This window comes from Crocuta crocuta, unplaced genomic scaffold (genome assembly GCF_008692635.1).
Source record: "Crocuta crocuta isolate KB4526 unplaced genomic scaffold, BGI_CrCroc_1.0 scaffold27, whole genome shotgun sequence".
Taxonomy (NCBI): domain Eukaryota; kingdom Metazoa; phylum Chordata; class Mammalia; order Carnivora; family Hyaenidae; genus Crocuta; species Crocuta crocuta.
Window position 1 is genome coordinate 8456589 of NW_027532250.1, and position 25238 is coordinate 8481826.

Below are 25238 nucleotides of genomic sequence, written 5' to 3' on the forward strand. Positions count from 1 at the left end.
CCCCCGCTGTGATCAGCCGTGGCAGGAGGGCAGCCAGCAGGCCACCACCGCTCATCATGGCCCCGTGGCCGTCACAGGACTGGGACTCATTCTGTCAGGGGACACAGCCTGGGTGCAGGTCCTAGCGTGGGGGCAGCCAGGCAGAGCTTGCCGAGCAGGGCCCGGCCTCGGTCTCCCTCGGGTGTGCCCCCCCCCCCCCACTGCTGCTGTCCCACCCACACCAGGGCCAGGCTGCCATCATTTCAGCATGGCTGCGCCCCTCCATTCTGGTGCCCCCACTTTCACATTCGACCCCTAAAATCCAGTTCCTCACAAAAACCACCAGTATTTTGGGGCACCTGGGTGGCTCAGTTGGTTAAGCTTGTGACTTCAGCTCAGGTCATGATCTCATGGTTCGTGGGTTCGAGCCCCACATCGGGCTCTGTGCTGACAGCTAGGTCAGAGCCTGGAGCCTGTTTCAGATTCTGTGTCTCCCTCTCTCTCTGACCCTCCTCTGCTCACACTGTCTCTCTGTCAGAAATAAATAAAGCATTAAGAAAACTTAAAAAAAAAAACCACCAGTATTTTGCCAATGTTTAAAAACCGGGAGACTTTGCTTTAAAACTCTTAATTCCTGGTTTCTGTTGCAAACAGATCCCAGAGCACCTGGTGCCACCGGGCTGCCCCTTCCCACCTGACCCCAGCATCCCCTCCGACGGGAGGTGCTGGGCAGCGCCCTGCAGTCCCCAGCGCCCCCCTGCCGTCACCGTCGGCTGTCACATCCCACAGGAGAAATGTGACTTCTCTATTCGGAGCCCCTGAGAACAGTGGCAGAATGGCTGGGCTCCGTCCATGCAGCAGGGTCCTGGGCAGCTGTGGAGAGAACGGCGGGGTCTGAGTAGGGATGCGGAGGCTCTCTGAACCGTGTTAAGTGGGAAGAGCAGGTGCGGCAGGCCCAGGTGTGCGGCTGTTTGGCGTACAGAACAGGGAAAAATCAGAATTCATGTGTGTGTGGGGCGCCTGGGCGGCTCAGTCGGTTAAGCATCCAGCTTCAGCTCAGGCCATGATCTCATGGTCTGTGGGTTTGAGCCCCGCGTCGGGCTCTGTGCTGACAGCTCAGAGCCTGGAGCCTGCTTCGGATACTGTGTCTCCCTCTCACTCTCTACCCCTCTCTCACTCATGCCCTGTCTCTCTCTGTCTCTCAAAAATAAATAAGCGTTAAGAAAAAGACATGTGTGTGTGTATATGTATATTTGTGTTTCTTTTTTTTTTCAAAAAAATTTTTTTTAATGTTTTATTTATCTCTAGGAGAGAGAGAGAGAGAGACAGCGTGAGCAGGGGAGGGTCAGAGAGAGAGGGAGTCACAGACTGAAACAGGCTCCAGGCTCTGAGCTGTCAGCACAGAGCCCGACGCAGGGATCAAACCCACGAACCGCGAGATCATGACCTAAGCGAAAGTCGGACACTTAACCGACTAAGCCACCCAGGTGCCCCTGTATATTTGTGTTTCTTATTTTTGCATGAAGATTCTCTGGACGGATATGGAAGACACTCATAGTCCTGGATCCGTGGGGTGCGGGGGATGGGGAAAGACCAGATGCCTTAGGGCTCGGTATGTAGGAGAGAGACTTGTCTTATTTTTGACTTTTTATATTTTTCACTTTCGAACCATGTGAATGTGTTATTATTTAGAAGTTAATTTTTTTTAAGTTTATTCATTTTTGAGAGGGAGAAAGAGAGGGAGAGAGCCAAGGGGCAGAGAGAGAGGGAGAGAGAGAGAGACTCCCAAGCAGGCTCCGCCCTGTGAGCACAGAGCATGATGTGGGGCTCGAATTCATGTACCGGCAAGATCATGACCTGAGCCGAAATCAAGAGTCATAGGCGTATGACTGAGCCGCCCAGGCACCCCTGGAAGTTAAATTTTTGAAAAAGGTAGATGAATTTTAGTTAGAGAGAGGCCTGTGGGTAAGGAAGCCCCCAGGGCAGGCTCTGCGGTGTTTTCTGCACAGGGCCTGGCGCGGGAGCCCCTCGATGGATGTTGGCTGACCGAACGGGGGTGGGGGAGGCCCCGTGTGTTTGATGCGGAAGTTGGGTGGCTTGTCCCTCTCCCCCACCCCTGCTCCCGGCCCGGGGTCCCTCCCGTGTCCTAGGTGGCATTTGAACTTGTGCCCTCCATTGAGGCCTCCCTGGGATATCAGGGGCCCATGCTCACTGTCCCCACCTCTCTTCCTCCAGGCCTTCCTGCATCGCATCCGCCAGAACGTGGCTGACTCCGTGGACAAGGGCCTCACGGAAGAGAACGTCAAGGTGAGGATTGCCGGGCCGGCCCCTTTGCAGATTGTCCTGCCGCCGCGTGCCCTGCTCAGCACGGCCATCCTGCCGTCCAGGCTCCTCTGTGCCAGGCTGCCTGGCGTGCCGCCAGAGGAAAATCCCTTCCCAGCGCCCTGGGAGCCTGGCCCCTCCGGCTGCCCTCCTGGCGGCCTGGCCCGCGCCCCTGCCCTGGGCCTCAAGTGTTCGGGCAGAGCGGTTGAGTAATTGGGTCCGGCCTTCATCTTGGCCACGGCTCTGGGGGTTTTTGGAGGAAGTCAATAGGCCCTCTGTGTGCGTGGCGGGGCCTTCGCGCTCCCCAGGCCTGGCTTTCCAGGGTGACCTCACTCTCCGGGAAGCTGCCTTTAGTTCTGGGGGCCCCGGGGTCCCGGTTCAGGGGGAGCGGGGAGACAGTGTGGGCCGGGTGGCAGAGGTGCCTGACCTGTGGCCCAAGAAGGACGTGGTCAGACAGGAAGTTGTCCCCACACGTGCCGGCTTGTCTGCACAGTAACCTTGCAGTTGATGATTCTGGGTTCAGTGTTTGGATAAGAAACCTGAGGCTTTAGGTGCAAAGAGATGCCCGGTCACTGCATGGCTGGTCCCTGATGGCCTGGATTTCAGCATTTTCTGCTCACAGGCATTCATTCATTTATTCACTCATTTGTTCAGCAGATGTGTACCGAGGACCTGCTGTTGGTTTATTACGTGTATTTGGCACAATCTGTTTATTGTGATTCAAACATTTTTATAATTTTAAATTGTAACTGATTACAGTCTCTAAAAATTACTTTCCTGGTGAGGTATGTAAGTCACACATAGTAAAGGGTGCACCCTACGGGTCGGACATGATGCAGTTTCATGTGTGAACACATCTGTGTGACTGTGATCCAAATGAAGACAGAGCATTTCCGCCCCAGCAGGCTCCTCTGTGTCCCCCTCCCAGTAAATGCCTGCTCCCCAAAGGTAACCATTGATCAGTTTTTTTAATATTTATTTATTTTTTTAATATTTTTTATTTATTTCTAGGAGAGAGAGAGACAGCGTGAGCAGGGGAGGGTCAGAGAGAGAGGGAGACACAGACTGAAACAGGCTCCAGGCTCTGAGCTGACAGTCAGCACAGAGCCCGACGCGGGGCTCGAACCCACGAACCGTGAGATCATGACCTAAGCGAAAGTCGGACGCTTAACCGACTAAGCCACCCAGGCGCCCTGATATCTTATTTATTTTTGAGAGAGAGGAGAGCGTGAGCAACGGAGAGGTGGGGGGAAGGAGAGAGAATTCCAAGTAGGCTTCACGCTGACAGCACTGAGCCTGCCGCGGGGCTCGAACTTACGAACTGTGAGACCTTGACCTGAGCCGGAGTCAGATGCTCAACTGACTGAGCCACCCGGGTGTCCCAATTATTGATTAGTTGTGCCTGTTCTTGAACTTTCTGTAAAAGTGAGCTTTTTTGTGTCTGGTATCTTTTCTCACTGTCACGTGTGTGAGATTTGCCCGTGTTGTTATGTGTCGCTAGGAGCCAACCTTTGTCATTGCTGGGCAGTAAATCCTAGTATGAATGTCCCATAACTTACCATCCATTCCCTGGTGGATGGATATTTCCCATTTTGGGCTTTTCTGACCACACAGGCTCTCATTTCGTTTGGGGACGCACTGAGGAGACATGCTCGTTTCGAAATTTTACAGCCATCCCTGGAAGTGAGCATGTGGCATTAGTATCCATCATATCTGTCTTCAGCATAAGCTGATTGAACCATGTGCCCTGGACCAGGTGGGAGGGAGAAGAACAGTGCAGGTGATTCTTCCGTCTCACATGAGGAGTGTGTCCCCCAGGGCAAGGGAGAGGAAGAAGAGACTCCCAGGCCTCTCAGAGTGCAGGGACTAAGGAATGGTCTCCAGCCCCCCAGCCTTCCCTGCCCACCCTCAGGCCGTCTCCCTCTGTAGACTTTCTGGTACATTCCAAAGGTCCATGGGGTTGAGGTCTGGATTCGCCTGTCACCTCAGTGTGGCTGCGCCCTCGGACTCCCTTCCTGTTTCACTTTTGTCCGTTTTAGTTTTGTCTTTAGTGCTTCTTACCCTTAAGAAAACTCTATTTTTTTGTTTTTTTAAGTAGACTTCATGCCTAGCATGGATCCCTACGTGGGGCTTGAACTCAAGACCCTGAGATCAAAACCTAAACTGAGATCAAGAGTTGGATGGTTGGGGCACCTGGGGGCTCAGTTGGTTGGGGGGCTACTTCAGCTCAGGTCATGATCTCATGGTTTGTGGGTTGGAGCCCCGCGTTGGGCTCTGTGCTGACAGCTCAGAGCCTGGAGCCTCTTTCAGGTTCTGTGTCTCCCTCTCTCTCTGCCCCTCCCCGACTCACACACACTCTCTCTCTCTCTCTCAAAAATAAACATTGGGAAAAAAATAAAATGTCGGGCGCTTAACCAGCTGAGCCACCAGGTATCCCCGGGGCGGTTAAGCATCTGACTTTGGCTCAGGTCATGATCTCACAGTTTGTGAGTTTGAGCCCCATGTCGGGATCTGTGCCGACAGCTCAGGGCCCCTTTCAGATCCTCTGTCCCCGCCCCGCTCTCTCTGCCCTTCCTCTGCTCATGCTGTCTCTCTCTGGGAAAACAAAACAAGATAAAAAAACATTAAAAGACAAGGAAACTCTGTTTTAGTTCTCTGTTGCCTGGCCCCTCCCATTAGAATGTCACCTCCGTGGAGGCCGGCACATGTGTGTTCCCTGCCATGTCCCCAAGGGCTTCTAAGTGCCTGGCACACAGTAGGTGCTCAGTCAGTGTTTGTTGCACGAATGAATGAGAACCCCTGGAGGGAACTGTGAACCAGCACTAACACTGGCTACCCCGCTGCTGGCCCTGGTGGGATGGGGAGGAGGGATTGCTCGCTCGATTCATTTTACTGTGTTTTAGTTCTTTTTTGTTATTTAAAAAAATTTTTTTTTAATGTTTTATTTCTGAGAGAGAGAGAGATAGCGTGAGCAGAGGAGGGTCAGAGAAAGAGGGAGACACAGAATCCGAAGCAGGCTCCAGACTCTGAGCTGTCCGCACAGAGCCCGACACGAGCCTCGAACCCACGAACTGTGAGATCATGACCTGAGCCGATGTTGGACACTCAACCGACTAAGCCACCCAGGCGCCTGCACAGCATATTTTGAGCATCCTTCCCTACCGTATTTTCTTCTGCCTCATCACATAATGGGTGTGGAAGGACCCTTGTCGTTTAAAAAATCCATCTTCTGATTGGGCGTGCTAGCAGTTCGCCATGATGAGAATCGTGCTGAATGTCTTAATATATAGTTGCCGGCACGCCAAGTGTGACCCTCACTTCCGCTGCTTAGCGGGCTGTGTGACCTGGAGAATATTCATTTACTCTGGGTCCCTGTTCATCTATAAAAGCGGGATGATGGTTGTTTCTGCCTCATGGAGTCACACTGAAAATTCGATGCCGTAAATGCGTGTAACGGTCTCAGCGCAGGATTAGGCATCAGTAAATGTTGGCAGTACTTTGTTTTAGCTTTATTTTTATTCCCGGTTGAACCTGCGCCCGTGCATCAGCATGCCCGCTGCGTCGTATCCTCGTCTACACTGGGGCTCATGTATTTTTTTATGCTTGATGCTGCTCTCTCTCGGGCCTTGATTAACTCTGTGCTCGGGCCTCTCTGCTCCTCACAGATCCTGTTCTCGAACATTGAAGACATCCTGGACGTTCACAAGGATTTCTTAGCTGCCTTGGAGTATTGTTTACACCCCGAGCCTCAGTCTCAGCATGAACTTGGGAATGTTTTCTTGAAATTCGTGAGTATGCGGTGCCCCAGCCCCGGTTGGAGCCTGGGGATTTGGGGAGGTGGGCTTCTCCCCCCGGCTTCCTCTGCAGGACTGTCTGGGACGTGGAGAGGCAGGTGGCCAGTGGGCCCAGCACCTGCCCCCAGGAGCAGAGGGAAGCAGGTCGGGCCCTGCAGATCAGTGTTATTTTTAGTTGTCTCTCCTTCCCCTCAACACCATGTGGAGGGCGGCGCCCTTTTCCTCGGGGCTCCTTGCTGGATGACCGTGACCTGGGGTTCCCGTGACCTCCTGGTCTGGCTGCAGGGTGGCTGACAGGGTAGTCACTGCCAAGAGGGTCAGCCTGGGCCAGACAGACCTGGGTGCGAGTCCCAGCATAGCCACCATGACCCACCAGGGTGTCCTACGTTCCCACTCAGCTGCTGGTCGGAGATGGCTTTTCACATAGTCTGTCTCCTCCTGCAGGGCTCCCGAGTTGCTTGGAATAGTGCAAGAGTGGTTGGGGGAAGGAGGGAGTGGGCACCCTAAAACCCGGCCACTAACTCTGGAGTGGATCACACGCCAGCACAGACATTCTCTCCGCACCGGGCACTGTTCTGTGCTTCACATATTTTAATTCATTACAACTTCACAAGCTTCGACAGCATGTACGATAATTGTACAAACAGGAACGGAGGCCCTGAGGGCGTAGATTATAATGCAAGTTCACACAGCCAGGGAGTGTTGGGGTCAGGGTTCGACCCTTTGTAATCTGGCCCCGGGGCTTATGTTTTCCATCATCTTACATGAGAAGTTTCCCGAAATACGTCCTAAACACCTACTGTGTGCAGGCACTGTACTTGGCCCTGAGGATGCCGCCCTAAATAAGACAGATTTACTGTTGCCACCGTGAGGCTCATGGGCTGGGGAAATGGAGATGCCATTACAGATGGTGACGCGGGTCCTGAAGGATATGAAATACAGATCTGACGAGGAAGTGACTGTGCTCGAGGTTGTTTGAAACAGCATTGCTAGATGGAGCAAACAAAAATACCCACGACATCTGAGCAAATTTGGCAAATGAAAGATACCTTTTTAGTACAAGTGTGTCTCATGCACTGTTTGGGATGTACTTATACAAGAAATGTTTCCTGGTTCATCTGAAATTCAGACTCACAGGGTGTCCTATGTTTTGTGTGGCAGCCCTGATCGCCTCAGGGCAGGCCCATGGAGCATGGTGACATGGGATGATGTTGGGGAGGGGGACATTCCGAGGGAGACACTCTCAGGGGCAGGGGCCCTGGGCCAGGTGCGGGCACGTCCACGGGGGAAGGCAGGCAGGCCGGTGTGGCCGGCGCCGAGTGAGTGATGGAGGGGGTGCAGGGATCCGTGGGGGCACATCCCACAGAGGTCTTCCCTCAGGGTTGTGGGTTTAGCCGGGCTGTGTGGTCTGAGTGGTTTTCAGCCCCGCTCCCTGCAGCCGTGTGGATATGCGGACGGCAAGTTGGGGAAACCCTCGCAGGAGTGAGACCTGGGTCGCATGCCTCCCTCCGCGACGGAGGGAGGAGGTGTCTGTGCGGCCAGCCCCTCGCTGATCTCAGTCGATCTGGGTGCGAAGTGAGTGGCTTGGAGCAGACGGCGTCCGTGCAGTCCGTGTGACTCCCTGGGTTCCAAGGACGGCAGCCATCACCTTTGATGGTCGGTGAGCCCTCCATGGGGGCTCGACTCTCTCCCCTAGCTGTCCCCAGCTGGCATCTGTCCGCTTCTCCTCCGTCACAGCCCAAGCCTGCAGCCACACGCTCCCTGCCCCCCACATCTGTGTGTTCACATCACTGCTTGTCCATTTCTTCTTGGCACAGCAATCAAAGCCCCGTGGGGGCCCCTGTGAGGAAATTGAACACTTGGGGGCTCTTAGCTGTCACATCAGTACTTCCATACCTGCAGGGTCTCAGGCCTGAGGCGCAGCTGGGATGGTGCTCCAGGAAGGGACAGGGGAGTGACGGAGCTGGGCGTGGGTTTGGGGGGTGGTGTCACCATTTGCTAAATGTAACTTCCCCAAGCCTCAATCTTGGTCCCCTGCCTTTTTCACAAGCTGAAGGAGAGGATGACATTGCAGAAAAGGGGCTCAGGGGATGAGGAATGACAAGCCCACAGCGATCTTATCATTTACTCCCCATCCTGCAGCCGGGCAGACATCACTAATCAATCACCGCATTCTACCTCGGGCTCCCTGGGGTGGGGGTGGGGCTTCAGAATTCTCACCAGTTCCCGCCAGTGTTCTCAGTGATTGGGGTTACATGTGAACACAGACGGGTTTGCCTCTGCTTTCTGGCCCAGTCTAGTCATGGTACAGTTGGAAATGGACAGGAAGACCTTGTCACCTCACCAGGCTTGGGTCCAGTTTTTCATTTTCTTTCACCTTTCAGAGTGTGCATTTCTTAGGACTGTCTTCACTGCAAGTGACAGAAACACCAATTCAAATAGGCTCTAGCAAACAAAAAATACTTTATGGCTCATACAAACGAAGTATTCCAGTGAGTGGGATTTAGGCATAGCTGGATCCAGGGCCCCATATGGTGTTTTCAGGACTTGGTCTTTATCTGTAGGCTCTGATTTCCCCTGTGTTGGCTTCATTCTCGAGGGGTGGGGGCTGAATGCCTCACGGGGTGGTGGAGGTGGCCCTCAGCAGCGTCAGGCTGACACTCGGCCAGCTCGGCAGTGACAGTTCAAAGAGAGCATCCCTCCACAGTAATTCCAGCGTGAGTCTTTGAAGGCTGTCCTTGGCCTTTTTCGGGGCACGTGGCCGCTGTCGCCAGCACAGGGAACCCTTTGACTGATTGAGCCTGAGGTGCCTGGGAGTGGAGTGGGGTCAGTGGGCTCAGTGGAGGAAGTGGTTCCGGGGGTGGGGGGACCAGGAAGGACAAGAGGGGATGGACGGTAGGTGGGTAACGCAAGACAGGCCCCCTGCACTGTGTGGGAGCCGAGGAGGGAGCCAAGGCTGCGGTCACAGTGGACCAGAGTCATCGAGTAGGAGCAGGAGCTCGTTTGAGGGCTTTCCCTTACTTCCTGCTGCTTTCCTGCCTTCATTCATCAAATAGCCACGATATCTGCCCTCTGCCAGCCAGTCCCCACTGGCCCTACAGCAGTGACCCCAGCGGATGCATGCAGCTCACAGTGCAGGGGGTGGATGGGCGAGGTGGACACTGTGCAGCTGGCACGGGAGCCGTGCCTGAGGTCAAGGGCTACCGCATTTCCCAGTCTGCCTCGTGTCCTTCGCTCCCGGCCTTTTCTGAAACTCACGCAGCTCCCTTCCTCCCCACTCTGCCCGCCTCTTCATTTCACCCACTGCCCCGCCCTGTTCACAGGCTGGTTCACCAACGATCCTAATGACGGGAGTAATAGCAGCGTCACTGACAGCAACAGTAATGCTAGCTAGTATCCAGCAAGCCCTTGCTGTGGGCCATTCGAAGCACTTATAACGTACTCACCTGACATTCCTCACAGCCACCTTACGGTGCGGAGGCCGCTGTTGTCTGCAGTTTATAGGCTCTGAAACCTGACATGCCTCGCCCGAGGCCACAGAGCTGGCCACCCGGAAGCCAGACTGTGAACTTGTACTTGCACTTAGGAGGCTGACGCCGATATGGTCACAGGACCTCTGTGAACTGTACTAATAGCAGGGTCTGGAGGCCCCGGGGAAGTTCAGGTTCTTTTGGCTGCAGAGCTGTGTTTCTTCCCCCCACAGAGCTCCTTACATGTGGTTGGGACCTCCCGCTGTCCTTCACGGGCCTGCATTCGGGGCCCAGCCCCCCGCTGTAATAGAGCGCTGCAGGCCCCCTCTGCAGGAGCAGGGCCCAGGCAGGCCACTTCCTGTCACCTTCAACCAGAAAGGCGCTTTCTGTGTCTGCAGCCCACCCCCCGGTGGTCTGCAGCTGAGGCTGGCTCTGCCCGCACCTGGCGGCCTCCCTCGCATCTATCTATCCTTGCTTGGGTGAACCCCTGCGGTCCAGACTCCTGGCCAGTCTCCGCTGGGTTTGGTGGTCCCGTGGCTCGTGGGAGACGAGTAGAAGTGGCAAGAGTCTGCGTGGGCAGGGTGGGGGGTGCTGGGGTCCGCTCTTCCCCTTCCCTGTCGTTGCGCTTCTGCAGATGCTGAGCAGGGGAGACTGTCGGGGACTCTGTCTCTGTGTGCGTGCTGACGTTGCTGGTGTTTGGAGCAGGTGGCTTGTATCCTGTAACGTTTCAGATCATTTGTGGCCACTCCATGGAGGCAGGCGTCAGGGCTGTTTGTCCTGGAGAGTCGTAACATTGTCTTGTTTTGGTATTTTTCTCTAATACTCATGTTTGTCGATTGCATTGGTAGCCAGTTCTTTCAGAGATCTTTGAAATATTACGTAGAGTTCATCGTGTCCCAGTTATATTAACTATTAAGTTATTGACCCCCCAGGAGCACAGGCAGTGGGGGGGGGGGCTGTTATCGTGCCTGTTTTGTAGATGAGGAAGCCAAGGCATCAGGGGCTGAAGCAGCTCGTCCAAGGTCACACCCGCTCCTTCTCCCACCCAGGCGGTCTGGCTCTAGAGTAGCTGTTTCATCCTCATCTGCCGTCCCCTCTGAGCTCCGGGTGTGGATTTGTGGCTTGAGATTTGCTTCCCTTTTGCCTCCCGCTCCCACCCCTATCTTTTGTCGGGACCTGGCTGCAGGGGAGCAGGGGAGCAGCTAAGAGAGGCTGAGTCCTGCTTCTGCCCCTTGGCCAGCATCACCCAGGCTCGGGACTCTTCTCGGTTTTCCCACGCGTGAGTGGCGGGGGCAGTAATCACCTGTCAGGTTGCTGCGAGGAGTGAGTAAGTTTACCCTCTTCCCGAGAGACCAGCGCGTGGCATGTACTATGTGCTCAGCACACGTTCCGTGTCGGCCAGCAGCTCTGGCTGTGGGCCCTTTGCTGTTCAGGGCGTCAGCCCAGATGGGGCCCACGGAGCCCCCAGAGGTGAGCCCGGGCGGCGCGGGCGGCTTACTGATTCTGAAACCCATTCTGTCTCCTCTTTGGTTTTCTTCTTCCTGCAGCTGCCCATCTGCAGGATGACTGGGGGTTTGTTTAGAAACAAGATGCTGGCTTTGCAGACCCACCTCTTCCTTCCTTGGCTTCTTGGGGTCTCCTGCCTAAGCCCCAGCCCGAGGTCAAGGCCCTCCAGCCCTTCCTGTCCAGCGGCTTTACCCAGGACATCCTTGTTTAGGGTTTGGCAGGTTGGGAAGCGGAGTTGTGTGAACCTTTTGGAACCAAGAACATTCGGTGCAGAACTTCCTGCCGGTCCCGGAAGTCCTGACTGATGGTTACAGACCTGGCGACCCATAGATGACCTCTAGATTGGAAAGAGTCCGACGTAGGGGGCATTTGGAGGTCAACAGAGGTATCCCCTTGCCTTAGACGGCCGCTGCACGTGACAGAGAGCTGGGGTCTGTTTCTCCCCCTCATTCCCGAACTTTTCCTAGATTCTTCAGGTTCATATAAACAGGGCATTGCACACAGTAGATGTTTAAGTTCAGTCATTAGCGGGTGTTCACTGAAGGGCCCACTGCATGCCAGGCAGTATGCCAGGGTCTGGGAACACCTCAGTGAACAAGACAGACGTGGCCACTGCCTTCGGGGAGCCGACTGCCATGCAGAAAAGACAGATAAACAAATAATCTGGATAATTCCAGATTGTACCTGGATGGCTACTTATGCTAGGGTAATCCAGGTGTCGTTTGAGGAGGTAAAATTTGAGTTGGGGAGTAGCCAGTCCTCAGGGTAGAGTGTTCTGGGTAGAGGAAGTGGCAAGTGCAAAGGCCCTGAGATAGAAAGGGGCTGGCAAATTCGAGGAGTAGGTAGAAGGCCAGTGAGATGAGGTCAGAGAAAGGCTGCGTCACGTTATCTGGCTCTTGAAATTCACAATCAAGTGTTGGATTTCCTTCTTAGTGTAATAGAATTGCCACTGAAGGGTTTTAAGCAGGGGTGTGACAGTCTGACTTATGCTTTAATACTCAGAATGGACATTTGTTGAGCACCTACTATATGCTCACATCTTATGCTTTAACTCATTTAATTCCTATAACAACCCCATGAGTTAAAGAGTGTTAACAACTCCACTGATGAGGAAACTGAGGCCCAGAGAGGTCAGGTACCTTGTGCCCAGGTTCACACCCGGAAATGCAGAGCCGGGATTCAATCTCAGGCTGCTGGCTTGAGTCCGTGCACTTGACCCTGGGCTGTGCTGCTTCCTCAAAGGCCACTCAGGCTGCGGGGGGCAGGAGTGGAGGCCGCGAGGCCCGCAGGGAGTTGTAGCCACCTCCCCTGAAGCCCCTCCTGCCGTGTGTCGCTCAGGCTCTGGGCTAGTCCTCCGCTCCAGGCGGGCCCAGCCACCAGCACAGCTCTGAGCGTCTGCGTCCCCACCACGGCTGTCTCCCACAGCTCTGTCGTTGCCTTGCAGAAGGACAAGTTCTGCGTGTATGAGGAGTACTGCAGCAACCACGAGAAGGCCCTGCGGCTGCTGGTGGAACTCAACAAGATCCCCACCGTACGCGCCTTCCTCTTGGTAAGTTTGCTTGGCCCCCAGTGTGTGCGGGCTCGCGGATCCCTGGGCATGAGGGAGTGTCCCGCGGACCCGTGTCGCCCGGGCCGCCTGCGCACGGCAGCTGGGGTCACGCTGGGATCACCAAACGTTTTCTGGAAAGGGCCACATTTTTGCCTTTTTGCGTCATGCGCTCTGTGTCACAATGACTCAGTTCTGCCCTTGCAGCTTGAAAGCAGCCATCAATAATCTATAAAGCAGTGAGCCTGGCAGTGTTCCAGCAAAGCCTCATTACAAACCAGGCGGAGGGCTGGTTCTGGCCCTCGGGGCAAGTTTGCCAATTTCTGGTCTAAAGTAATGATGCTAATAAGAGTGTAGCAATGGTAGTAATAATTGTATTATTAGGATTATTTAATTAGAAGTGAAAGAAAGCTCAGTTAATTGGCTTAAGCAAAAAAAAAAAAAATTATATATATATGGGTTCACTTTTCTGGGAAGTTTAAGACCTGAGAGGGCTTCAGGCGCAGAAGAATCTAGGTGTGTAACTATGTCACAGGAATGTGTTCTTGCCGCTGTGGCTCCCTTCCCGGGGAGTCTCTCCACGTGCTTACCAGCGTGGCCTCCCGCAGCTCCGGGCTTATACCTCTGATAACTGAGCAGCTTCAGGATCAGAGCTCCTCTTGCTCAGTCGTCACAACCAGAATGCTAGGTCTGATGCCAGTTGGCTCATCTTTGCTCGACACCTTATCCCCGAACCAAGTGCTGCAGATGGAGGGTTTGGGTTGCTTCTGGAGCCCGGGGGTCGAGTCAGCTCTGCCCATTCCTCAGCCCTGAGGGTGGGGTGGAGCCCGAAAGGGCAGTGAGCTGACCAGATGCGGGTCAGGCCACACCACACACATCCCTAATGGTCTTGGCTCTGCAGCGGCAGAGCTTTGCTTGTGCACGAAGGTTGTCGTTTGTGATTTCCTCGGAGCTTTACCAGCCATGGCCAGCCACTGTCTGTCGTGCATGAGCAAAGTACACATTCGTCTGCTGTGCAGGCATCCCAAGTAGCAGTGGTTTAAAGAAGATAGATGTTTACTTCTCTTTCATGTTAACGGCACAGATTTGGACAGTCTGGGGCTGCTATAGGGGCCCCTGGGTGAGGAGCCAGAGCCCTAGAGTGCACCTCATCAGCAAGGTGCTTCAGGTAGTGGGATGCAGGAAGGGTGGGGACGGGGCCGCCCTTCTCCTAAAGGCACCTTGCACACATTTCTTCTGCTCACACCCGAACCTCGTCATGCGCTGCATGACTTCTGTTGGCGTGGAAGAATGCCTGACGGGACACCGCATGGCCTTTGCCACAGGGGGCTGTGAGGACTCCGAACGTCTTCAGTGACTTTCTAAGAGTACGTGAAAAGTGATTGATCTCGTGCGTTCAGATCCTGATCCTTCACTTTTTTTTTTTTTTTAAATATTTTTATTTATTTCTAGGAGAGAGAGAGACGGCGTGAGTAGGGGAGGGTCAGAGAGAGGGAGATACAGAATCTGAAACAGGCTCCAGGCTCTGAGCTGGCAGTCAGCACAGAGCCCGACGCGGGGCTCGAACCCATGAACCGCGAGATCATGACCCAAGCGAAAGACGGATGCTTAACCAACTAAGCCACCCAGGTGCCCCCTGATCCTTCACTTCTAAATCCCCTGCTCATTCAGTCCAAGACCAACACTCCCGCCCCCAAGTACTGTTTGATTTCCCGCGGGCACGTAGGGAATAAAGCGGACAGGAGTAGAGCGGGCTGAGGGCGCCGCGTAAGGAGTGTGAGCCACGCGCCCAGGGAGCTAAACTGATAGTAACGTTCTTACCTGCACGTCTCCCCGGTGCACAGTCTTCGACAAAGTATTTCCAGAATTTTGATTCACAATGTGTGAGTTCCTGTTGTTCACGGTCCTGTCCCAGTGAGCTTCGGAGGAGAGGCGGACGGGGCGGTTGATTTCCGCTTTTGTCTCAAGTGTCTTAGCCTTTGGGACTGACGCTGTTTGCTCCTGCGTTTCCCGTTTTCTTCACCTTTCCAGTTTTGAACTTGCGTTCTTTCAAGAGTCTGGACCCAAAGCAGAGATAAAGGCATGGAGCCCAGGACCACACGTTCCTGAGCTTTATTACCCTCCCCCTTCCCTCCCTCCTTCCTCCCTCCTTCCTTCCTTCTCTCTTCTCTCCCTCCTTCCTCCCTCCTTCCTTCCTTCTCTCTTCCCTCCCTCCTTCCTCCCTTCTTCCTTCCTTCTCTCTTCCCTCCCTCCTTCCTTCCCCCTCCCTCCCTCCTTCTCTCTTCCTTCCTTCCTTTCTTTCCTCCCTCCCTCCCTCCCCCTCCCTCCTTCCTCATTCTCTGCNCTATCCCCCCTTTGCTCGTGTCTCCCAGCTTTTGGGCGCCAGCAGGAGAACTGTCCTGAGTCAATCATGGAGTGTTAGGCGTTGGTAACAGACAGGACCTGGCCTTCCAGTCACCATGTGCTGCGAGATGCAGGGCAGCTTCCTCATTCTGTGGCTCAGCTTTCTTGTCAGTAAACTGGGAGTACTTTATTCATTTACCCCCTCACGCTCAGTGCTGGGGAACAGCAGGGACCAAGGCAAGGAAAGCCCTCACTCACACGGGGCGGCCATTCTAGCGGGAGAAGCTTGCATGATACGTGACGTGGTATGAAGTCCCCGGGAGGAAACAGAGTATGTTAAGGGCGACAGGATGTTTTGAGAGTTAAAAAGGGAGAGCGGCAAGGAGTGTCCGGGAGGAAAGCATGCCGGGTGGAGGAATTGGAGGTCCCCAGGTCCTGAGGTAGGAGCGTGTTTGACGGATAGCAGGAAGTCAGGGCAGCTGGAATGAGGGTGGAAGAGCGAGCCTGAGGACGTGAGATCAGAAGGATGGAGAGGCCCGGTAGTGAAGGAGCGCTGGGTGGTGGAAGGGATCTGAGAGTTTGACAAAGCCGCTTCTGTTGCAGCGTGCAGTGTGCACGCAGTAAATGCACTCAGAGCGTGACACCTCACCCGAATCCATTCTGCGGAGGAGGAGAATTTAAAGAGATAATCCGCCAAAGTTCTTCCCATCGTGCCTGGAGTGTGAGCTTGCTAGAATAGCGAATGGCAACTCTGTGTGTGTTTGCGTCTTTTTTTTTTTTCTTAAATGAAAATAAAATGAAGCAGGAGTTTGGAGTGTTTGGGGGAGAAGTGCAGTTGGTGGCTTTGACGGCTATGTAAAAAACCCCTTGATCCTGGACAAAGAGGCCGGCCCTTCTCCCGCCAGGTCTTGGGGGCTTCTGGAAGGCTCCCCTACCCCCAGGCTCCCCTGTCTCTGCCCGGAGCTGACATCACCAGGGCAGCTTGCGGTGAGCACTGCTCTGAGGACAAAGGCCTGAGTGTGAGCTGTGTGGGGCCTGCCAGCTCCCAGCTGCCACGGCTCGGGTCCCCCATCTGTGCCGGGGGAGGTGTGGGGGCCACGCAGCCCCTGTCAGAGCAGAGGGGGCCTCGGGTCCCTGGGGTCTTGCTTCTCCAAGGAGAGAGCCCCTTGAGATCCCCGGAGTTTCGGACCTGCCCGTTCAGTTTCCTGCGCCAGCTGTAACGGGGAGGTAGGACCCCTGCTCGCGCAGGGCCGCGGCAATGAACTTCACACGGCACCTGCTCCCTGGTCTCACTCTACAGGAGTATAAGCAGGGCATTTGTCTGCTTTGTTGGGCAGGCTTCCCACTGCTCGGCTCAGTGCCGGCACATAGCAAGTACACGATGTATGTTTCGTGGTGCAAATGAATGAATGAACGAATGAATGAATGAGTATTCTTTCCCCCAAGAGTTCCTCTTTCATTTTCAGTCTGCCAGCACGGTGTTGGGAGGAAGGTGGAGGCTGTGGGGTGCTGACAGTTTGTTCCTCCTCTGTGTTGTTCATTCATTAATTCATTCACTCACTCATTCATTCATTCATGCACGCACACACAGGTATCTCGGGCACGTGGTGAGCCCCAGGGACAGGACTGTGAGGGGCATGATGGGGGACCCAGTTCACTTTCCCAGCCCTGTCACCCTCCCTCTACAGAGGTAACTGAACCCCGTTAGAATTGGGTTTATTATTTTTTTTCCACCCGTCTTTGCATTTTACTACAGATGTGTTTTCCATAAGAAATGCCTGATTTTGTGTGTTTTTATTTTTATTTTCTTTACATGTTTATTTTTGAGAGAGAAAGAGAGAGAGAAAGCATAGCTGGGGGGGGGGGAAGGGGTTGTAGAGAGGGAGACACAGAATCTGAAGCAGGCTCCAGGCTCTGAGCTGTCAGCACAGAGCCTGACACGGGGCTCGAACCCACAAACAGGGAGATGATGACCTGATCTGAAGTCGGACGCTTAACTGACTGAGCCACCCAGGTGCCCCTGTGTTGTGTGGTTTTAAAAAGTTTCTATGAATGGACTCGTACTATTCACATCCTTTTGTGTTTGGGGTCCATCAGTGTTGCTCTGCATAGCGTCAGGTCCCCTGTTTTGACCGCCATGTAGTGTGGTCTTGTGCAAATCTACTACGGGCATATCTTCCCATTCTTCAATTGATGGTTATATTATTTTTTTTTAGAAATTATTTTTAATTACTTTTAATGTTTATTTATTTTTGAGAGAGAGCGTGTGAGAGCCAGCTGGGGAGGGCCCGGGACGGGGAGACAGAGGGTCCGCAGCTAGCTGTACCCTGTCAGCGCAGAGCCCGATGCGGGGCTCGAGCTCACAAAACGTGAGCAGTTGATGGCCATTGACCCTGCTTTCCATTGTTTGCGCCTCCATCCACATTGTTTGCGCCAGTTGTGAGTGTCCGTGCTCCTGCGTCCCGGCCTGTGTCTGTGAAAGTTCCCATAGTTCCTCTAGATCAGGAGTTAGCAGACTTTTCTGTGAAAGGCCAGAGAGTAAACATTTCAGGTTTTGTGACCACACGGCTCTGTTACAACAACTCAGCTCTGTCCGGGTAGCTCGGAAGCAACCAGAAGTGGTACAAATAGATGTGCCTGTGCTGCAGTAGATCCTTGATTCCCAAAACAGGGGGTGGGGCAGGGCTTGGCCCACGGCCACTGACGGCCAGCCCCTGGTCCAGGCTTTGTGCTGGTTTGAAGAGATGCATATTTTCATCTCCCCTGGGTGGTGATGCTAAATTGCTTCCGAAGTCTGTCGCTGTGTTTGAGAGTGCTTCCCATGGGCATTTGAAGGTGGCCAGCTCCCTTTGCCATCCCTGGTGGGTTTTAATGAAGGTGTTCTGTCCCTTTGCAGAGTTGCATGCTTCTGGGAGGCCGGAAGACCACGGACATCCCTCTCGAGGGCTACCTGCTGTCTCCAATTCAGAGGATCTGCAAGTACCCCCTCCTCCTCAAGGTGAGGTGCCCACCCAGCTCCTTTCTCTGCATTTCAGGTGCCAGAGCCCAGCCTGGACTGGCTTAATTAAAACACCTGTGAGTTCACGTAGCTGAGATGTAAAGGGGTGGCTCGCACTGGCTTGGGGCCGCGCTGGATCCCTCCAGCACCTTCTGCTTTCCGCTGTTCAGCTCTGTTTCCCGTGTGGTACCTGGTGAATGTCGTACCTGGGCCTCGCACCTCCCAGAGTTCAAGGGTAGTGGGGAGGAGTGAGCCTTTCTTTGAGTAGCTCTGACCTAAGTCCTGGGAGTCCCTCAGGCTTTGGCCACCTGTGGCCAGAAGAACGAGGTCTGAATGGTTGGGGCCTGAGTCACGTGGTTTAATGTGAACCAATTACATGAAGTCTTTGCTTGTGCCCTTTATTCTTCTTCCAGGTGCTTAGATCTGCCCTTCACCCCAGTGGCTGTGAGCTGGGCCGTGTTGGGCTCCGATGGGGCGAGACGTGGTCCAGTGGCTGTGAACTGGGCAGTGTTAGGGTTTCATTGGCTGATATCTGGAGTGGGTGCTCCATGCCTGACCCAGTCGCTCTGAGAAACCAGCTCTAATTGGTGCAGATTTATGTCATGTGCTCCGTCCTCCAACCAATCACATGGTCCCACAGGCCACAGGCCAGTGGGTGGCGCATGCACGAGCCCGTCATCACGGTCCCCGCCTGTTTGCAGAGGATGATGTGGGGGTGCTGGGTGGACCAGGTGCAAACAGCCGCACACCTGCCGTCCTCTTCACCGTGAGCCGCCTTGGGTTTTGTCTTGCTGGGGTGGATCAGGGGAGACTTGCTGCTCGTGTGGTGACCCAAGAAGCCTTTTTAAAGTCATTATGTTTTTTTAATTTTGTATTTATTATGTGTGTGTGTGTATGTGTGTGAGAGAGAGAGAGAGAGAGGGACAGAGAGTGTGCGTGGGGGAGGGGCAGAAGGAGAGAGAATCTTAAGGAGGCTCCATGCCTGGTGTGGAGCCTAATAAGGGCCTCGATCCCCTGACCCTGGGATCATGACCTGAGCAGAAATCAAGAGTCAGATGCTTAACTGACTGAGCCCCCCGGACGCCCCCAGAAGTCTTAATTCTCAGCTTAAGAGTTGGCTTCTGGGCAGATCCCCAGATGAGTGGATGGCCCTGCCACCCTCCACCGCTCTCTGCCCAGGGTTTTCGACCCTTGGACTTGGCGGCTGTTGGCCCCGGCCTGCCCTGGCTCCGTCCCGAAGGCCTTGCATCTGACAGCTGTTCCTTGGGGTCCCTGCTGGTGGATTAATTTGGCTGATGGTGCCTCATTCATGCACCTGTCACTGAGGCCACATGCATCCTTGCTCCATGAATGGAAGGCAGAGGGGAGGGGACGATGACTAGGGCACACTTGAACTTGACTTTATGCTGGAGATGGTTGATGACCCTTGAGTCTCTGAGCTGGACCAGACCTGCTCTGGGGTCTGTGAACAGAGGCCTCTAACGTGTACAGCCGTGGATGGAGGGACACCGTACTCTCTTTACCTCCTCTGGTGTCTGTCTGTCCCAAGATCTCAAAAGGACTTTCTGTGGTTGTTCTCACAGCTGCTCTTGACCCCCGAACACGTGTTTGAAATGCCGTGTGTCTCTAGCTCTTCACCCTGGTGCAGAAGAAGCTCCAGGTAGAACTTGCAAACGGGTGGCCCATGGATTGACCTGGTCCACAGATGTGCTTCGTTAGATGTGTCTGGTGTGTGTTCCAAACTTGAATCGGGTGCCCCAGCCTTTCAGAGGTAGGACGCTGTAGCGGTGTAGGGCACAGGGTTGGCAAAACCGCGGCCTGAGAGCCAGACCCAGCCCATGGCCTGTTTTTGTACAACACAGGAGCTAAGAATGATGTTTACATTTTTTTAAAGGGTTGTTAAGAAAAAACAAACCCAAAAAACAAAGAAGGATATGCGACAGAGGCCGGATGAAGCCAACAAAACCTAAAATGTTTACACTCTGGCCCTTTACGGAACAAGTCTGCTGACCCCTGGGTTAGAGCCAGGCTCTCAGCCGTAGGCTGCTTGGATGTGAATTCGAGCTCCACCATTTTCTAGCTGCCCGACTTGGTGCAAGTCACTTCCCTGTGCCTCAGTTACTCTCGTGCAGTACAGGCTGTGTATTAATACAGATAGGGTCATTGTTAATATAGATGATTGAACGTTTGCTCACTTAATTCTTAGAACAACTCAATGAGGAAGGCACTGTGGTTAGCCCCATTTTGGAGACCGAGGCACAGGGGAAGGAAGTGGGCTGTTCACGGCCACATGGTAGGCGAGTTATAGGGCTCATGATTTGAGCCCTTTTCTAGAAGTCTGCCCTCCAGCCATTAGGCTACACTGCCTGTTAAGCACTTTGGGGAATTAAGCTGACAAAGTGCGTGGGTTTTGGGGATGCTGACCTTCTCAGTTCCCTAAGTGGGGGTCTGGGAAGGTTGGTGGCCTTGTGTTTTGTGGCTCAGTGGCTGCTCTGTTCCTTCTTTCCTGGGTTTTAAAACCTTGAACATCTGACCCATCAGAAGAAACGCCAGCTGCAGCCCCACAACCCAACCAAGGCCTCCTAGGTGTTAACCCTTTGGTTTCGGGACCTTGGCGGAGTCTGGGGTCTCAGCAGGTGCCGGCGCGGCAGTTTCCGTAATGTATCTCAACAGCCAGTGGAGCTAGAGCCCTGCGTGTGGGGGGTGGACCGTGAGCTCTCAGTGGGAGGCCCAGGCGTTTCTGAGGCCCCGGGGCCACAGTCTGGTCTGGTGGGATCTGTGGGCTCCGGGTTCCCAGGAGAGCGGCCGGAGAGGAACAGAGCCGAGCGACTGCCCACGGGAAGCAGTGATGAGGCCTGGCTGTGGCTCTGCTGTGCTGACCAAATGGCTGTTTACTCGTCCCGTTTCCTCGCTCTCCAGCTGTGTTTACCGGGAGCGCAGAGAGCGGGGGGTGGGGGGCGGGGGACCCGCCAGCAGGCCCTCAGATTCCTGCGGGGACGTGCCATGCTCGCCGCTGGACGGCACTGCTCCGTGGCCTGGCCTCTGGCACCCGCCACTGGGACGTTTGCATCAGAAAACAGCTGGGCCTGTGGGCAGCTCTTCATGCCCCTCCCAGCGCCCTCCTTCCTGTCACATTTTTCCAGTGGACTTTAAAAGGCGATACTATGAGCCCGAACCCGCGAGCCTCCCCCTCGGGCCCCTGCAACACTGCCGCCCTCACAGGTGTCCTTGTGTCCCTCTGAGACCCCTTGTCTGGCTGAACTCCGAACCCAGCAGGCGAACAGGGTCAAGGAGCCTGGGGGGGCGGACAGAGGAGGCGAGAATGAAAGCCTCGTTGGGAACAGCCCCAAAAAGGCTGAACTTGAACATTGCCTAAGAATAGCCGGAACATTCTATCTCAGCCTCCAGCCCAGGCTCAGGGTAGACAGTTGGCATTTTTAGGCTTTGTTGAGTTTTCCGTTGCTGTTTCCAGGGAAATGATTCAGGTTTGGGGTAATGCCCCTGGTGCTCAAATGACAGGTGCCTGAGGGGGGGCTGACCGTCACTGCCCGGTCCGGTTGCTTCCCAGCGATGCACAGATCTCACTGGGCCACTGCGCACCGGCTGCTGGCGCGGCTCCAGGCCCCCAGTGGTGAATGTGTGCTTGCCCCTCTCCAGTCAGACTGGGCCCAGTACGCAGTGGAGACAAAATGAGGCAGGCGCGGGGCGCACTGGACGGGTCCGTCGGCCCGAGGGGGGCAGCTGCCCTCCAGCCCCCCTTTCTCCTGCCCTCCGAGCCTCTAAGCATAGGTGGGCCTCTAAGCATAGGTGGGCCCAGGGCTCCGTCTTTGGGCTCCCGGAGTGGCCTCACCCATGTTGTGGCCTTTAAAAGAAAAAAAAAAAGTATTCAAAAGTTGTGTAACCTTCATCATAGTAATTCTAGAATGTTTTCATCAGCCTCCAAAGAAACTCCAGACCCATTAGCGTCCATTCTGCTTTTCACTCCCGCCCCAGCCCCCGGCAGCCATGCACGGACTTGCAGTCTCTGCGGACTTGCCTACTCTGGGCCTTTTGTATCGATGGGACCCTAGGACACACACCCGTTTGTGTCCGGCTTCCTTCGCTTAGCGCTGAGCCTCCCAGGCTCGCCCACGTGGTAGCCTGAATCATAACTTCGCGCCCTTTCTAGATGCATGAAATTCCACTGGATGGAAGTGCGTCTTGTTTATCCATTGAGTCACTAGCGGACATTTGGGTCGTTGGCACTTTCTGTCTGTTGTGAGCATCCATGTGCAAGTTTTTTTGTGGATGTTCTGTGGCTTTAAGTCCCATCTCTGTGTTGGACTCGCAGCCCGGACCTGTCCCCCGGCCCCCAGACCCGTTCTCCTGCCCCCTCTTGGATGTCGGACAGGCGTCTCCTCTCGGACGTGCCCAAAACCAAGCGCTTGGCTGTCCCCTCCCCCCAGACTGGTCTCCCCACCCCGCCACCCTCGTGTCCCCATTTCCATGAGTGGCTTCTCCTTTCCGGTGGCTCAGGCCAAACCCGAGCTGTCTCCTGCTCCCCCTACATCCAGTGTATCAGGGGGTCCCCTCGGCTCTGCTTCGGAATCTTTCCCGGGTCCTGCCCTTCTGGGTCCTTCACTACATCGTGCTCCTGGGCCTCCACAGCCCCCACGGGGCCTTCCTGCCTCCGCCCTTGTGCCCCACCGTCTCTTCTCAACTCAGCAGCTAAGCCTGAGCCAGCTCACGTCATTTTTTCACTCACAACCCTCTGGCAGCTCCCTGTCACTCACACTGAAATCCAGATTCCTCCTCACTGACAACTGTCAGGGGTTGCACAGCCGATGTGTGTTTCTTTCTGAGCCCCCTCTGCTTCTCTCACCGCTCCGTCCGCTCCAGCCGCACCTGTCTCCCCTTGCCGATCTCTGCACACAGCAAACAGGTTCCTGCCTCAGGGCCTTTGCACTCACGATTTCCTCGGGGACATCATTACCTCAGATATCCTGAGGCTCGCTCTCGCGTCTCGTCGGGCCTCTGTTGCTCACTTGTCCCCTCCTCGGAGAGGCCTTGCCTGGCCACCCCAGCTAGAGCAGAAGCAGCTCTGCCATTCTCTGTTCCCTCGTCCCTCTCCCGAGCTCACGTTCTGTTCTGTGACTCCTGGTGGACAGGTTGGTTTCTCTGAATCCTCACTAGGGCACCGGCTTGTCCAGGACAGGGGTTTAGGCCCGTTTTGTTTGTTGCTGTTCCCTCAGTGCCCCGAACGGTGCCTGGCACATAGTAGGTGCCCCCCAGGACTCCCTGACAGGCTGTGGAATTGCCCCTCTGGGGTTCCCAGCTGTTTCTAAGCCCAGAACTTGGGACTTTGATGCGAAAGCTCCTGACTTCCTAACGTCAGCTTGATTCAAAACTTGCCCGGCATCCCGGGAGCCCTCTGTTGGGGACAGATGCTCTGGCCGGTGGTGTCAGCAACGCTCTGGAGAACGGCCGCTGGGGGCGCAGCCTCGGGGCCCTGCTCCGCCTCCGGGGTCTCGTCCGTCCCACCTCTATCTGGGGGTCGCAGCTGTCGCCCACGCTTAGTGCGAGGACCTTGTCACTCGGGTGTTACCTCTGCCTCCCCGGGCACACAGACCGGACCGTGTCATCACCTGGGTGCTGTTGGCGTCTGTTCTTGGTGCAGGCGGATGGCTGGGGGGGGGCGGTGTTTCCCCGAGCTGGCAGACGTGCCACTCAGAGCTGGCACGGGGATATTTGGTGGCGTGAGAAGAACCTCTGTGGGCGGCGAGCAGTGGGGAGAAGGGCGGGCAGCACTGGGAACCGGCGAGTCCCGCGGTGAGCGTGTTCTTTTCTTAGCAAATTCCCCTGAGTCCCCCTGGGTCCCTCCTGGAGAGAGTTCCGCTCAGCGCTGCAGCGTCAGGGGCTTGCAAGGCCATTCGTCCACCATCTGTTGCTCAGCACCTGCTGCGTGGAGGCCTAGGTGCTGGAGATGCGGAGTGAACAAGACGGCCCAGAGCCCCGGCTCTGTGGGACGGACCCTGTGCTGGGGGAGACCGTCCGTGAACAGATGAGTAGGAAGTGAACATGTTGGTAGACTTGTGCTGTGGGGGACAAATGTCTCAGGCTAAGATGGCCGGTAAGGACCAGGTGAGGGGCTGCGAGCGTGACGTTTGAGCAAAGACCAGGAGAAGGTGAGGAAGGGGGACTTAGAGGTAATTGGGGGAAGAGTCGGTCAGATAGCGGGCATAGCCAGTGCAAAGGCCCTGCGGCAGGACTGTGTCTGAGGAACAGTGAGGAGGCCAGCGGAGGATCTGAGGGAGAGAGCAGAGGGGTGAGGTCAGAGAGGTGATGGGGCCAGATAGGCAGGGCCTTGTGGGCCGCTGTGGAGCCTTTGTCTGTGAGTGCTGTCGGTGCCTTAGGAGGGTCTGAGCAGGGGAGGGATATGGTCTCACGTTATTCTAACAGGATCCCTCTGACTGTGGGTGGAAAACGGACTGTGAGTGGGGAGTGGGGGCCGAGTTTGACTTAAGTGGTCCAGGGGGCAGCTGGCTGGACCAGGGTGGTGGTGGTGGGTTCGCTTTTTGAGAAACACCTCTTCACATCCTTTGCTCGTTTTCTGTTGGATAATTGTCCTTTGTGCCGACGCACCCTAGTTCTTTCTGTATCACTCTGGGGACTTCCGGGTGTTCCTCGGGACCTCTGCTCTGACTCTGAGGTTAGGAAGTGAGCTGCCATTGTCGCCATCTGGCTGAGAAGACACAGGAAGCCAGAATGCTCCTCACCGTGGCCACCACCCCGCAGCCCTTCCTCCCCCGCAGCAGCACCCACCCTCCATCCTGCATCCTGCTCCTCGGGCTGAGCTCTGACACCTTGCCCACAGCTGCCCTGCCACCCCTGGGCCAGCTCAGGCTCCTTCCTGTGCGGGGAGCAGCCTCTGGAGCGCCCCTCCCCCAGGCCGGGGCCCTGCTCTCACCTCTTTACTTCAGAGCTTTGGGTCACACTGTCGTCCCCCCTGATCTGATGTTATCTCAGTTGTGTTCACCACCTGGGGCTGTCGTCTGGTCCCCCTGCCCCTGTGGGAGCACCTGTCTCCAGAGAGATGTCCCACCCCTTCCTTTTTTTTTTTTTTTTTAAGTTTTTTTTATTTCTGAGATAGAGACAGGGTGAACAGGGGAGGGTCAGAGAGAGAGAGGGAGACACAGAATCTGAAACAGGTTCCAGGCTCTGAGCTGTCAGCACAGAGCCCGACGCGGGGCTCGAACCCACAAACCGTGAGATCATGACCTGAGCCGAAGGTGGAGGCTTAT

General features: G+C 55.1%; 1 protein-coding gene across 1 annotated transcript in view; it reads left to right on the plus strand.

The window, feature by feature from the left end:
* The window catches only part of PREX1 (phosphatidylinositol-3,4,5-trisphosphate dependent Rac exchange factor 1), a 181688-nt gene that overhangs the window by 82184 nt on the left and 74266 nt on the right, over positions 1-25238 (plus strand). The window contains exons 4-7 of the mRNA XM_077778338.1: positions 2215-2286; positions 5967-6089; positions 12516-12620; positions 17857-17958. Coding sequence (XP_077634464.1) covers positions 2215-2286; positions 5967-6089; positions 12516-12620; positions 17857-17958 — 402 coding nt within the window. The remainder of the gene's footprint in view (positions 1-2214; positions 2287-5966; positions 6090-12515; positions 12621-17856; positions 17959-25238) is intronic.